The 15850-nt window shown below is 39.7% G+C and overlaps 1 protein-coding gene and 1 pseudogene across 1 annotated transcript in view; both read right to left on the reverse strand.

Moving 5' to 3' along the window:
- PLCXD3 (phosphatidylinositol-specific phospholipase C, X domain containing 3) overlaps positions 1–15850 on the reverse strand; it is a 125228-nt gene that overhangs the window by 48656 nt on the left and 60722 nt on the right. Inside the window, exon 2 of the mRNA XM_005875992.2 lies at positions 602–1310. Coding sequence (XP_005876054.1) covers positions 602–1310 — 709 coding nt within the window. The remainder of the gene's footprint in view (positions 1–601; positions 1311–15850) is intronic.
- LOC102250957 lies at positions 12105–12599 on the reverse strand (annotated as a pseudogene).

Consider the following 15850-nt stretch of genomic DNA (forward strand, 5'->3'; position numbering starts at 1 on the left):
GAGAGAGAGAGAGAGAGAGAGAGAGAGAGAGAGAGAGAGACATCAATGATGAGAGAAAATCACTGATTGGCTGCCTCCTACACGCCCCTACTAGGGATGGGGCCCACAACTTGGGCATGTGCCCTTGATGGGAATCAAACCTAGGACCTTTCAGTCCCCAGGTCGACACTCTATCCACTGAGTCAAACTGGCTAGGGCTGAGAACAGTTTTCAAAATTAATTTCATGGGCTGTTAATAAGTGTGGTCTAAAAAAAATTATGTGCTTAGAAAACATTGAATTAGTTAACTTTAAACAAAATTCACCACTAAAATACTTGTTAGTGCCTTTTATATGCTAATGTGCAATGTGAATCTCTGGGCAGAGCTGTGTAAATATAATATATAAAAGCATTTTCCACACTTCCGTAACTTATTTGATTTTTCCTCCGCAAGTCCTACTTTAGTCCTACTAGAGCATAAGTTTTAAGCCACTCAATTTGTGGTACTTAGTTATGGTTGCCGTAGGACATTAATATACCTAGATGTGAATTTTAGCTCTGTCACTTAGTAGCTCTGTGAATTATTTAAACATTATCTTCCTGATACTTTAAGGACACTTACCTTTCTGTGATTGTTTCTCTGAGGCCACTGGCCACCCCTTTGACCACAGTGCTAGCTTTGGGCGTCAGCACCACCTGAGATATAAAAAACGAGCCCTTCTTTCTTCTCTCAGTGATGGACGCCTGAAGGAACTGAATCAGTTTTTCCGGGTCTGTGGTGTTGGCCCAGGGTGCTGGCATCATCTGCCCAGGCCAGAGGAAGGGCACCTCCAGAGCCACGGGACTGTGGTAGAAGACCAGCACCTGGTAGTCCTTCTCCCACAGGTACTTTAGACTCACTTCCTGTGCAAAAATTGCTGGGCACATTTTATTTCCATAGATGTCTTTCAGCATCTGGACCAATTTTTCATGGTGATATTTCTGCATTCCATAAAAATGATTGAAGTCCAAGAACACGACCTCCTTACGGTGATCTGTGAGGAATGCATTGATCTCCTCAAGGCCCTCATTGACTTTGGCACTGAACAAACCATGAGCAAAATAGAGTTCATTGTCGGGGTCTCTGGGCTTGGTGGAAATTCGAAGATCAAAATAACGGATCCCAGCTCCTAGCTGACCAGTAAAGTTCATCGTTTGCGTGGCTAACCATTTCCGCATCAGCTTTTTGGCCACAGTTCCAAAAACAGAGACAAAATTCTGGACAGTTTCTGGCTGTTCAGGCCCTACTGGAGAGGCTTCGTCGATGTAGAAGCTGAAAGAATCGTGAGATCCTAGAAGAACAACAAGGCACAATGTGGTTACATTTCAGTCCTTTGTCCTCCCCAACCTCTTTCCCTCTTGCAATGTCTATAACTCTCCCTCAAATGAGCCAAAGGAAGCACTAAGCAATATTACCAAGTTCATTCTCATGCCTCAGGGAGGTTTTTTTTACAGCCTAGTATAATAACAGAGCAGATTGGTTCTGAAGTGATAAAACAATTCCTTCTGATCAACATTTTCAAATTCAAATCATCATCTTCTACTTCTGTCAACAAAGAACTTAATGTATTCATTAGGATTGGTTTTCCATATAGTGACCATTCAAAAATAGGACTTATGGGGACCTACCAGTTCCCAAATACTTTGTCTATGATGTTACCCCTGTTCTTCATTTTGGGTTGATTTGAAGCCCAGAAGTCTTGTTTCAATGAATAAAGAAGCTCTGCTTATTTCAATGAATAAAGAAGCCCTTTCCACCAGCAGATGGTCAGTGTAAGCATGGCAACCTCATACCCTTTGGAAAACACAAGAGGTCAAAGGGTAGAAGAAAGGAGAAATAAGGCAAGAGGACAGTGCAATGCTGACATGTTTAACATCATTTCTGACCCTGCATTTGGGCAACTATCATCTTAGATAAGGTTGCAAGTTACCACAACTGAGCAAAAATTAACTAAGAAGCCATTTTCTTCAGATACTTCCTCTTAACAGCAAAGTCTCTTTTGGGAGCTGGCTTCCCAATTTAAAAGAATTTCTTTCTAGGAAGAACAAAGGACAACCTATTTATTTATTTCTAGCAGAAATAAATAACTCTGGAGATGTAGCAACTAATGTATGATTTGCCTGTAAGTACAGAGAACCACTTAAAATATTGTTGGACCCAATAAAGAAAAATTATTTCAAGTCATAATTTTATTTTTAAAGACACCTTTAATTCTTGGGCGTGACCTACTAACTAGGTAAAATGAATGTATCCTGGATTTTTCACACATTAGCAGACGTCATCATTCCCCATCTGTTCCTTATGCTTCCTCACACCTTGTGGCCCACTCCTGATCTATATTCCTTAAGGCACACCTTCTCCTAGGTCATTACTCCCACCACCCAAACACACATACGCACACATACACACACACACATGCACACTCATGGCCCTCTAAATTTATCATCTATCACCTTATGGCTTTTGTCTGATAAGCTATTTGAAGTGATTTTTTCAATGATGCAATATTACCTTTGATTTTATTCCACATATATGTTAATTTATATCTATATCTATATATGTATATATCTATGTCTAGCATTAAATGGTCCATAGAAATCATAAGAATATGGATTTCAGGCACCATGGTAGGTTGATTAGAGAAAATATTTTGAAAAATACTTTGATGCCTTGCCAATCATAACCTTTAAGATTTGGAACAGATAACTCCTTGGAATTATAAGATTTTTTCCAAATAATGAAAGGTAACCCCCAAATACAGAAATGTCATGTTTAATTTAATCTGGAACTGTCTGATACAGTTATCTTTAGTAGATGGTATGGGGAGAAAATGTCAGCACTTTCTAAGTATGCAAAACTGACAGCTTGAATCTGGTATTGGCAAATTTTAATAGGGATTGAAATTGCTATATATTGATTAATATTTGCTATTCAGTTATTTGCTAATATCAATTGAGAAACTAAATCTGTACTATGGCTGAATATAAAAGAGAGTCTGTGTAAAGAAAGGAATACAAAGGTGAGTTTAAGAAGTGTTATAATTAAATAATCTAGGTATAAATAAATAAATGAACACTCAATATAAGAGCTAAATTTAAGTTAATTTCCAGGTATATGAAAAAGGGTGGATGAGAGTAATTGGTTCCTTTTGTAATCTAATATAAGACATCACTGGAAGCAAGTAGAAATGGAATTAAATATAACTAGATTCCTTTTTCCAGAAATGAGTGGGTTTTTGTTTCAATATGACTTTAATCTCTACATTCTATCATATGGCTATATGCCAATTTTTTCAAAGCCTAGGAAATTCCTCACACCTTTGAAAATCCTGTAAAAGGATATTATAGTTTCTAAATTAAATTACTTGTTGACACTTAAGGAACATGTGTTATTAAGGTCAAAATAAGGTAGTGTCAAAATAAAGATTAAAAATAACTAATGGTCAGGAGAAGACATTGGTACCCCATCAATATTTGTTCTAAGCTAGATGACCCTGAGGTGCATGTACAGCATTTAGGGCAGAATTATGTACCCAGATACAAAGAGTATTTGGAGAGGAAAATTAAATCATCAATCAATACAAAACACTATGCATTTTAGGACAAAAAACGTATCTAATGTTGGCCCAAAAAGTACTATTTTCATGACTTTTAATTTCATTCGGAATAGTACTTTCTCCCTAATTTCATCATTTTTACTAAACCATTAAATTTTCTATTTGAACTTAAAACAAAAATACAGCAGTACTTTATGACCTTTTAATAACAGAGAGAAAAAGTCTGGCCCAGTCCTGTGTCCTTAAAACCACGGAGCCCTGACCACCAGCAAGACAGTGCCTAAGCATCATTTTTACTGTTCTTAGCTACATCCACAACCTCTCTGATTATCTGGACTAATATTTTGCTTCTACACTGGTTGAGTATTACTGGGCTTCTGACCTCTTATCCTTCTTTTGTCTATAGCCCCAAAGGCATACCTTGGACCTGCTATTTAATGATGTTCCTCTGATTCTGAACTGAGCCTCTCAACTTTGAGCTTGATTTGCACCTCTACTCAGAATAGAGCCGACCACTCCCATTGTGAACCCAGCCAACAAGTTCATTTGTTTTGGCTCTGAATGAGTGAATGGAATGGAAAAGGTTCTTTTCTTTCATTTCTTAGAAACAGGCACTTTTATTTTTTCTAAGTATGCTAGATTTTTCCCTCACTGAGGCAATAGGCAAGCATCTAAGATGGACCCCAACAATCCTGCCTCCTGGCATTCACATCCCTCCCGGAGTGTGGGCCCAATCTAGTGACTTGCTTCTAATGAATTAAGTAACACCAACACAACGGGACACCATTTCTGAGATTAAATAACAAATGATTGTGACCTCCATCTTGCTACTCTCTGCCTTGCTGTTTTTTGTTTTGTTTTGTTTTGTTTTTGTGGGAGAGGGAAAGACAAAGAGAAATATCGATATGAGAGAAACACATATCACATTGATTGATTGCCTTCTGCACGTACCCTGACTAGGGCCCAGGCTGGGGAGGAGCCTGCAACTAAGGTAAGTACCCTTGAACAGGAATCCAACTGGGACCCTTTGGTCCGCAGGCTTATGCTCTATCCACTGAGCCAAACTGGCTAAGGCTGCCTTGCTGGCTTTGACAAAGCAAAGCGCCATGTTGGCGAGGCCCATGTAGCAAAGAACTGGGAATGGCCTCCCGCCACCAGCAAGCTAGGAACTGAGGCTTTCAGTCCAACAGGCCCATTCCAGATCACGCTGAAAATAAATGAAATCCACTCTTGGTTTTTAACTGTCATGGAGGAGAGAAGTACCCAAATTATGGACACAGTATTAATTCTCAAATCACTTTTTTAAAAGACTTGGGAAACATTTTATTTACTTTTCCACATTACCAATCACTGATATGAGTAGCTAAATCTTATATCTCCTCGGGAAAGCATAGCACAGTTGAGTGTCTATTACATCCCAGGTCAATCTTAGGTCACAGCATTGAGAGCTACTGGCTTTGGTCCCACAGCCGTCTTTGAAATGACCTATCAAATCACTTTTATTTGGTTTGGAAGTCAATCAGTTTTTTCTAATTGTAAACACATAGTGTTGAATCTGACAGGGAAAAAAAACTTTAAAATTAATTACTTAGTTCTTATGTGACAATATACAATTAATCTCATTAATTTTTGTTTACCCCACTGACTAAACTGATCAACTTTTTGGATTTTTTTGGAGACAAAGACCAAACCTTATTCCTGGTATATAATCGTGCCTCAGTCTCCAGGGCATGACCAGGACTTTGTGGACAATATAAGAAATTTTGAGGCCCTCGCCGGTTTGGCTCAGTGGCTAGAGTGTCGGCCTGTGGACTGAAGGGTCCCAGGTTCGATTCTGGCCAAGGGCACATGCCTGGGTTGTGGGCTCAATCCCCAGTAGGGGGCATGCAGGAGGCAGCCAATCAATGATTCTCTCTCATCACTGATGTTTCTATCTCTCTATTCCTCTCCCTTCTTCTCTAAAATCAATAAAAAATTTTTTTTAAAAAAAGAAATTTAAAAAAAGGAAATTTTGTGTCATCAGAGAAAATGCGAACTTTAAAAAAAGGAAATTTTGTGTCATCAGAGAAAATGCATGCAATGAACCACAAGCCAAAACTCTTCTAGAATTGAACAGAACACTAAAAACCACACACTTGTAATCTATTGTGATACTTCTCTTGACATAAAGAACATGTAGAAAGTACATTTTCAAATATTAAATAATCCCAATATATTTCACTATATTGGAGCACTGAGATGAATCCTTTTGTAAAGAAAAAATCAAAATAGTCATGCTGTGGTTTCTCTTTGGGCAAATCTGTGTCTTTCATATTGTGAATAGCCTTCTCCCTCAGCCCATCTCAGAGGCAGTGAGAGGAAGGAAAGCAGGTTGGTTTCCTTGCTTAAGTCTTTTGATCAGGGATCCCAGAGGCTAAATTTGAGAAGCCTCATTCCATCGATGCCTCCCAGGGGTAGAGAAGCTCAATATTCACCATAATTTCTTTAAATTTCCTGGGTGGATTCCTTAGGCCAATGGATAAGCTGGCAGTGAATAGTTTAAGAGCAGCGGTGGGTGTTCCCATCAAGGAGGGCAGAAGAGAACTCGCTCCAAGGGCCACCCTTTTGAAACTATTAAGCCTTCTTTTCACATGAAATTCTTTTCAAGGATGATCAATATGCATGCCAGAAAAAAATAATTAAAAGAGACCCCAAGAAATGGAGCAGTCCTAAATGACTATCTAAACCAGCTCACTGTGCATTCTCCCTCTCCTCTGGGCATCCGTCCGATTGGACCCTTCTCAGCATAGTCCCATGGAATCCAAGGTTGTACACCCCATGCTGCTAAGCCAACGACAACAGCATCACAGCCTTCTGAGCCTGGCAACACAGCATCGGTGAGGGCAGCTTCCAAAAACAAAAGGTTCTGAAACTGGGAAGAATCTATATCCAACATGTGCAGATTTAAGAGGACAATCGGTGGGTCAGCAACATTTGTTGGGTAATTAGAAAGAGCAGCAGACCCAGCTGCTTCCCTAGAGCAGGGGTACTGAACCAGTGGTAATTCTGACCCAGGGGACATTTGACAACATGTGGACACCGTTTGTGTTGTTATCACTGAATGGCTGCTGGCAACTAGTGGGTAGAGGCCAGGGATGCTGGTGAATATCCTACAATGCACCAGGCAGCTCCCACAGTGAAGAGTCAACCGGCCCCAAATATCTATAGGAACAAGGTTGAGAAAGTCTGTTCTAGTGGAAACCATGCAGGCAGATAAAGTAATTTCCAAAGGTAGAAACCACACACTCTGAATTGCCCCCCTCTACCTGTAGTACACACATTTCTCACACCTATAATCACCTCTTACACTTCCCATGGTGCCATTCTCCTCTGAAGCTGTTTTAAACACTTATAGCAGCTGGAAATGATCACACATGAAGCACTGCTTCTGAATTTGCTTGAAACCCAATGGAATATGTGGCTTTGGTACTGGTTTTTACTAATCTCTTGATTTTTCACTTCAAAATGTCTTTCATTGGTTCTGACAAGTTCTCAAGATAAATCTTTCAGGCTAAAATTAAGCCATCCAGATTGGTACCTTCTACTCATTGATCTCCCACTCTACTCCAGAAGCCCCTGTGTGGCACAGGTTTTACGGGGACAAGATTTATCTAGCTGTCATTTATTAAATAAACTGACTGTGTGCAAAACACTGTGAAGAGAGATGTGTATGTGGTGAGAAGAGATGGGGGTGAGGGAGACTGAGATCACAGCACTTATCAAGTAAGGGAAGGGAAGGTAGTTTCCTTCTATCAATATTTCTTAGGCCTTACCTTCTTCTCTGTAGTATTAAGCATTTGGTAGGTATTTATGGAGTGTCTATTTTATGGGTCAGGAATATGGAAACAAAATAGTATACAAGACTCATCTAGGCTCTGTCCTTGTGGAGCTTATATCATAGTGGAGAGAAATAGGCAAGAAAAACCACCACTCTCAGAACATGTGTTAAATGCTATGATAAATGTATGTGATACCTTTTGATAAAACAGTAGTTCAATCATGCGCTGAATAAGATCTTCTAGCGATCATCAATAACCAAAGCTGAAGAGCAAGAATAAAAGCCCAAACACATGCAATCATTACGTTTATACTTTTTTAACGTTAAGGTGCCTATGGATCACTTGAGGACCTTTCAAATCTCTGTGTTTCCACATTCGTAATGACCATTCTACCAGAGGCAGTGAGTCAGAGGGAAGGATGAATCAAAGATGGCTGAGTAAGAAAAATGAAAGGTGGTGCCCATGAAAGCAATGTGGCAAAGATTAGGGAGAAAATGGCATATTTTGTCAGCGATGTTGGCCTGGGCTGTTTTAGGAGAGCCTAGAGAGGAACTCAAAAGGGCCATGTGTATTGACGAATAATCCAGAAGAGAACCAGAAGACCATGCTCCTCCTGGTACTCGGCTCCGCCTCAACTTCCAATGGGCCAGGACAGCCCAAGACGCAGAGGACAAGTCTGGACCTAAGAGAGAATTGTGCTTTGTATAGGACACCGTGGTCGGCAAACTGCGGCTCGCGAGCCACATGTGGCTCTTTGGCCCCTTGAGTGTGGCTCTTCCTAAGCCTTAAGAGTACCCTAATTAAGTTAATAACAATGTACCTACCTATATAGTTTAAGTTTAAAAAATTTGGCTCTCAAAAGAAATTTCAATTGTTGTACTGTTGATATTTGGCTCTGTTGACTAATGAGTTTGCCGACCACTGGATAGGAGAAAACAAAGGAATCTGATTTGCACAGCAGACTGTCTGGTTCTTCCCCATTTGCTGCCCCCAAAGATGTTCAATGAGCTTGAAGGAAGAGGACTCGCGAGAGTCTTTAGCAGCGTGTGGCCCAGGGTCCTACGGCTGCTCAAGATGTGTCACTCTCCCTTTGCTTGCTGGACTCCAGCTACACCAGCCTTCTTTCTGCTTATCAAATACTACACTAAGCTCATCCCAACATAGCCCTTGTGCTTGCTATTCCCACTGCCAGCAACGCTCTGCCCCTAGTGGTTTGCATGGCTGGCACCTTTTCATTCAAGTGTCAGCTTGAATGTCACCTTCGTAAGTAAATCTTCCTGTATCTAAAGTAGCTAATTCACCCCACTCTCCCTGGCTGTCTATCAGTCCCTATCACATGATCAAGTTTTATTTTTTTCATGGTATATATCTCTAGCTTCAACTTTCATTTTATTTAATTGCTTATTGTCTATCTATTCTCACTAGAATTTAAATTCTATGAGAATTATGATCAAATTATTGCTTACCACCATACTCCCAACAAAAGGCACAATGATTGGCATATAAAAGATGCTCAATAAGTATTGCTGTAGGACATAATACCTTTCCATCTCTCTAAACCTCAATATCCTCATCTGTAAATGGGTCTGATAATGCTATCTACATATAAAGATTATAAAATAAAATCTATAATAAGCAATAAATAAGTTTCACAGAAAATACTTGATATTAGCTTTTATTATCACTATTATTATTTTTGCATTATTAACTCTGAGCACTAATTGCCTGACACAAAGTAGGTTCTCACCAAATATTGGCTGAATGAATGAAAGTTATAAACACTATAGTTTCCATAATTTCTGAGAATTACTCAATGAAAATATTGCCATAGTATACAGCAGCTCGTCTGTCTGCCTGGTCACCCCTAACCACTCACTGCAGGGCAGCCAGCCGGAGTGAGGGGCCATGGTCGTTCTGGTCTCTGGTCATTCTGGTCCTTCCAGCGTTTTGGTCACTGGGCTTTTATTATATAGGATTGCCTATGCTGTACTTTACATCCCTGTGACTATTTCATAACAACTGCCAATTTATACTTCTTAATCCCTTCACATTTTTCATCCAGCCATCAACCTCCTTTCCCTTTGGCATCCATCAATCTGTTCTTTGTATTATGAATCTGTTTCTATTTTGTTTGTTCATTTATTCTTTAGATTCCACATGTAAATAAAATCATGTGGTATTTAAGGTGCTGATATATTTTATTGTTTTTTTTTATGTCACCTCCTTCCCCTGGTTTCTCCACTAGAACCTCTCTGTAGGGGCAGCATGCAAAGCTTGGGGCAGCCTTGAATATCTGTAAAAACAAGAGCAGCTCTGATTCTCTGGGCAGACAGAATGAATGGCCTGGGGAAGAGAAGGGGCAGATTAGATAAAACCAAATCCATATCACTAAAACCAACTATTCTGAAAGAAAAAGAAAACCTCTATTGTGTTTTACCTCTAAGAAGAAAACATATGAAACATGGAAAATAAACAGCTCAATTATTATATTCTCTTAGATTTAAGAGCCAGAAGGCCTCGGAAGCCGATTTAGCTTTGTTCTTGCATGTCTGGCACTATTGGCTTTCCTTTTATAAATAATGAAAATTTGAAATAACACTACATTACCCTTAATCATGTTTGTGCTACAGAAAGAACATCTACTTGAAATATAAGCCTTTGATTCTATGATGCCCTCACAAAACACCACTTCTTGCCAACAGCTGGATCTTTTTTTATCAAACAAATGTTTGCAGCACGGGGATTATTTCTCCCTTTGGTCTTTCTTCCAATCTCTCTTTCACTTCCTCCAGCCTTGGGACTTGAGATCTGTATATGCTGAGAACAGCTTATCTCCTCTTGCTTTCAATCTCATGGCAAAGCTGGGATAATAAGCAATATCTGTGGATTGGGGGCACACATACAGATGCATTTTTAAAAAACAGAATTACTAGACCTAAAAAGATTCTGAATAGCATCACCTTAACACTACAGGAAATTGTGTCCCATAAATCCAAGAACATGCACATGTATTACATTCCAAACAAACATTCCCAAACCACTCACCTCAAAGTACACATTTATATAAAGCATTGCTTCTTGCAGTTACTAGTATGTTGGTGATACAGAGCATTGATCATGGAGATTCTCATTCTCTCACTTTCTCTCTCTCTCTCTCTCTCTCTCTCTCTCTCTCTCTCTGATATTTCTCTTACTTTCAGATGAGAAGCCCATGGATCTACATTGTATCTAGAAGGGGTAATGGCTGTTGTTGTTTGTGAGAGTAAAAAGTTATGCATTGATATTAAAATATATTAATTGAATACTTGAGTAAGAATTAACTGAGTATTTAATAGGTACCTAGTTGACATCCTGCCTTATGCTAGCCCTGGATGTTAGAGAAGACAGTGATTCTCTGACATTTAAGACATTCTTTAGTCTCTCATGGTATAACCAAGACAGCAAAGGAAATGTTGGGAGCAATGATACCACAGACTCATTCAGGGACTGGTGGTCTTGCTCTCCACCAACTTTACCCTACCCCCTTTTCTACACTATAGCATATATGTAGTTTTTGTTGGCTGCAAAACAAATGTGATAATATTGAGGGATAGTTTAAAGATAAAAAATGTGCAATTTTCATACTCTCTACCCATTTACCCACACATCCTTTGAGTTTGGGTCCATATGCATTCATATTTTACATAGTTAGATCAGTATATACCAAACAAATTAAATTATATCATCAATGATTTTCTGTAGTATTACAGTCTGCAGTTTAAATGACTGCATTATATTGTACAGGCTAATAATTTTTTTTAACAATTCCATTGTTGTGTCTTGTGTTTTTTCCCTTGTTTTATTTTTCTTTTTCATTTTTTTAAATTTCTTTATTGATTAAGGCATTACATGTGTGTCCTTATCCCCTCATTACCACCCCCCCCCCAACTCATGCCCTCACCCCCCTGGTGTCTGTGTCCATTGATTAGGTTTATATGCATGCATACAAGTCCTTTGGTTGATCTCTCCTCCTTACCCCCACCCTCCCCTACCTTCCCTCTGAGGTTTGATGTTCTGATAGATGATTCTCTGTCTCTGCATCTATTTTTGCTCATCAGTTTATGTTGTTCATTATATTCCATAAATGAATGAGATCATGTGATATTTATCTTTTTCTGACTGGCTTATTTCACTTAGCATAATGCTCTCCGGTCTTGTTTTATTTTTGAATAACTATAGATTTAAGCTTAGGGAAGCTTGCCTTTGCCTTAAAAAAAAACCAAAACAAAATAGCAAAGTTTTCATATCATTTGTTAACCTGATCTTGTTTTAAGACAGAGATGTAGTTATCTTGCAAGAGCAAAAGTTATACCATGACTGGTGCAGGTCTAAGTCTGGTGAGAGTAAAAGGAGACAATAGCATTGTGGGCAGAATTATTATCTGCTGGTGCCATTTGCAGAGAAGAAGCCCTTGCAAATGTCTAAACATCAATAAACTCTGTTAGAAAATTCTAAAGTGTCTTATAGGCCAAAAAGGGAATGAGGTTTGAATAAAGTCCTGGATTTGAGAGTTACTGGAGCTTGGATATGTAAAAATAGGGTTGTAGGGTGGATCATGCTTACAATGGTCCCAAGTTTAAATCAACTACGATGACAACACACCACTTCCAGGGTCACACGCTCTTCCAGGGGCTCTCGTTCCTTCAGCAGGTGCTGACAGAAGTTCACACCATCATTTTCCAAAGTAGATGCCGATTCCCAGAGCCAGAACATGAGAGGAAGAGAGAGAAAGGAAACCTTAAGCAATTCTGCAGAGAAAATCCCCTTTCTCATGGCTCCTCTTTGGCTCATGCTGAAAGAAACAACATTGAGGGGGCCTGCAGTGGAACTCCTTAGGTAGAACATCTCCAGGCTCACTGGACCGGTCGGACACCCAGTCTACACTTTTCTTCAAAACATCACCTTCTTTCTGTCCTTTTACAACCTCTTCTGATGGAGCTGTGGTCCCTGCTGCTGTGCATTTCCACATCGAACACAATTTGCCATGCTCCTGTGGGGAAGAGCTGTCGCCGTGAGAACCGCCTTGTGAACTATTCTTCCTGATTCTTGTTGTTCATCCAAAAGAATCTTCTCCGTGTCTCCAAGTCGATAGAGGATGAGGAACAGAGGTGTTCCAGCCCCTCCCTTTTCCCCCATTGCCAGGATCATTGCCATTGCTGCTGCTCATGGTGAGGCCAGCTGGCGGGGTCAAGGCTGTGCCCCTTCCTCACAGGGGTGGCAGCTGCTCTATTAAATGTGATGACACTGTTGGCTGTTGGAAGAGCTATGGCCGCAGCTGGACTGACTCCTGTGCTCGAGCAGCAACGCAGTTTTACTTCTTTAAAAAATTCTTAGTGGGTTAGCTGAATTAGCTTCTTGGCTATAAACGTCTTTCTATTTTTATAATTAGTTCAGGCAACAGTCATCTTGCCTTTGGGGTGGGAGAATATAAGCATCACTATGAGTAGTCTTTGAGTCTAAGTAGAGTGCATTTGCTTCTGCACTTCACAACATGGTAAACAGATTTTTTTAAAAAGTCTCTTACTACAAAAAATACATGAACATATATCTTTAAAATATTTTCTTTTAAAAATGCACAGATGAACTAGTAAGAATATAAGGAAAATCTCCAACATGCAAAACGTAACCAAAGAGCAGACAGAATCCAGCAACCTAAGTTAGCCCTGAAGCCTTGGATGTCATGAGGATAATAACCAATATAAAAACCTAGGGCTTTAGATTTTTTCGGCCTGAACAAGCAATGTTCACATAAAGCTAAGATCTCCCCAAGGGCTATAGCATAACCTCCTACTCTCAATAAAAGTGAGGCTTCTCTACACCAAGGGAATTGGAAAGCAATTTTTCTGTCTTGGCCTGGCTCTAGATTGGGGCTGGTAGGTGGAAAGAGGGAGTAGGAATTACCTTTGGTGGGGGAAAATTATCCAACTGGGAAAGGGTACACTGTGGACTCAATTGTTTGGGGGATTTATGAAATCTGTATGGTGGTTATTAGGGTGATTATTATATTTTTATTCTGTCAGTGTTTATGTCCTTAATATTTCTAAGTCAAAGGGAAAAAACAGAAGTAGCCTACAACAAATAAAAGATTTTATTTTCAGATTATAAAACATTTAAGGTATGGCTAATTAATACCAATTAAGAACTCCAACCTCTCATATTGAACTATAATCCTATTTTTTCTACACTTAAAAAAATAATATTTCAATTCAAGAAATCCTAGAGTTATATATTTCATCATGGCAGGTGGCTGAGTTCAGTAAGTCATTCCCAGGATGCTTTGCCTAAGATTAACCAATATTGTGTGGCTCCTTGGAATAGCTCCAAAACAGGCTTTCCACTTAAAAAAAAAGTTCATTTAAAAAAAAATATTTTTATTGATTTCAGAGAGAAAGGGAGAGGGAGAGAGAGACAGATAGAAACATCAATGATGAGAAAGTATCATTGATTGGCTGCCTCTTGTACACCCCACACTGGGGATTGAGCCTGCAACCCAGGCATGTGCCCTGACTGGGAATCAAACCACTGTGAACTCCTGGCTCATAGGTCAATGCTCAACCACTGAGCCACACTGACCACTTGACACAACCTTGAAGACAACATCCATCTTGGCTCTAAATCAGAAAACCCATCAACAAATGGTCCTTTGGAGATGGGGTAGAACTTACTGGCAGATCCATATTTCCTTTGACCATTCAGTTCGCACCGACCATACCCATCTCTGAATTTTTAGACCATGTTTACCCCCTAATCACACACTTAGTTCTATTCTGCATTTGATAGGTATGTAGAGTATCACTTCAACGAGACCCAAAGCTCCCAAAGAAGAGATTTGTTTTTGCAGTCCCTACACTGTCAAGCACATTTGCAGCTGGAAGGAATATTATCTGCTTTAAACCTGTCAATTTACATTTGAGGCAACTAGTCCTATGAAGTGACTAGCTGTCAGAGCATCACCAGAAGACCAATGTCACAATCCAATTGGGATAATTCAAGGAGAGTTTATTTCTAATGAGACCATGTGGATGGGGTATAGAGGGACCATGGTTTATAATATAGTGTCTCAAGACTAGTAACAGCAAAATATAAGGATACCAAAAGAAGTTTTAGTGAAAGGACTCACCCATCCCAAAACAAGCTCAGAGAGAGATCCTGGGCAATACACTCCAACATCACTTTCCTATATCCACTCAAGGTACCTCCATTGGTCAAACCCATGTGTAAGTTTGAGAACACAGAACCCCGTTAATGAATTCTATAATAGTCAGCCACCTGGAGCCAAGGGCAAGGTAAAGGACAGTGGGGAGATATGGAGGGAAAAGAAATAATATCTAGGACATATAGCTTTAGCTGAAGTTGAGTTCTCCTATTTCTAAGTCCACTATCAACCGAAATATAACTCTTCTCATATTGCTCAAAATACCTAATGAGTTGAGTTCAACTGAATGGAATGAAAACTCCTCAACAAGAAGGAAGCTCTGGGCACCTAATGTTGAGTCAGGGCCCAAAGAGGGTGGTTCTCAGACCTTTCAGAATTGGAATCAGATCCAAGAGCTGTACTCAGAAGCAGATGGGAAGCCAGAGTAGTGCCCAGGGCCAAGTGAGTAGAATGTTCCAAACAACAAGATTCATTCAGCATCCTCTTTTGCTAAACAGTGACATGGCCAAGCATATGGCAGACCAGATACTCTGTGAAGTGTAGTACCATAGCCAAAGACAGACTTGGTCTCATTTAAAAGAGACATGCTAGGTTTTAGAATTTTTTTTAGTTAACTCTGTGAAGCATATCTCCATGTCAGGAGAGATCTGGTAGGTGAAGAAGTTCAAGAACTGTTGGTGTATTTTGGTCCATACCTAAGATCCCTGCCTCAGTAAGAGGTAGAACAGAACTTTAGAAGAAAAGAGTAGATGCACAACTCTTTGTGGGCTTGAAGGCAGCTCTCCTAAACCTTCACTATAGCAAAATCCCCCAAATACCAATTAATCCAATATGAACAACAGCCACTTCCTAGGACCAATCATCAGTCAGAGAACACTGACATGCATGTACAGGACAAGAACAAAGGTGGGGACATTTCAGGATGAAATAGGAGATATTTTCTAGACTTCTCTCTTTCCTTCTCCAATCTGTAGTTAAGGCTAATGGTGTCCATTTTCCTTTGTGGACATACCTTGCTGGGCAATTATGATAATCAAGTGAAACGGTGAAATAGCACTTTATAAACTGTAAAGTTCTCTACATATGACAGTTGTTATTATTACCCACTGTGGGCTACTTAAGGGTCCCAGGAAGGAATACCCATTTCCACCACTTAGGGTGGTTACCATCCAGGGAGATGGTTTCATGGCTAATGCCTGCATTACAAAGAGAGTTTCCTATTGCAGTGGGTGGATAAGGTCATAGAGTGTGTCTTCTCAAGA

Source organism: Myotis brandtii, unplaced genomic scaffold (assembly GCF_000412655.1).
Source record: "Myotis brandtii unplaced genomic scaffold, ASM41265v1 scaffold478, whole genome shotgun sequence".
Classification (NCBI taxonomy): domain Eukaryota; kingdom Metazoa; phylum Chordata; class Mammalia; order Chiroptera; family Vespertilionidae; genus Myotis; species Myotis brandtii.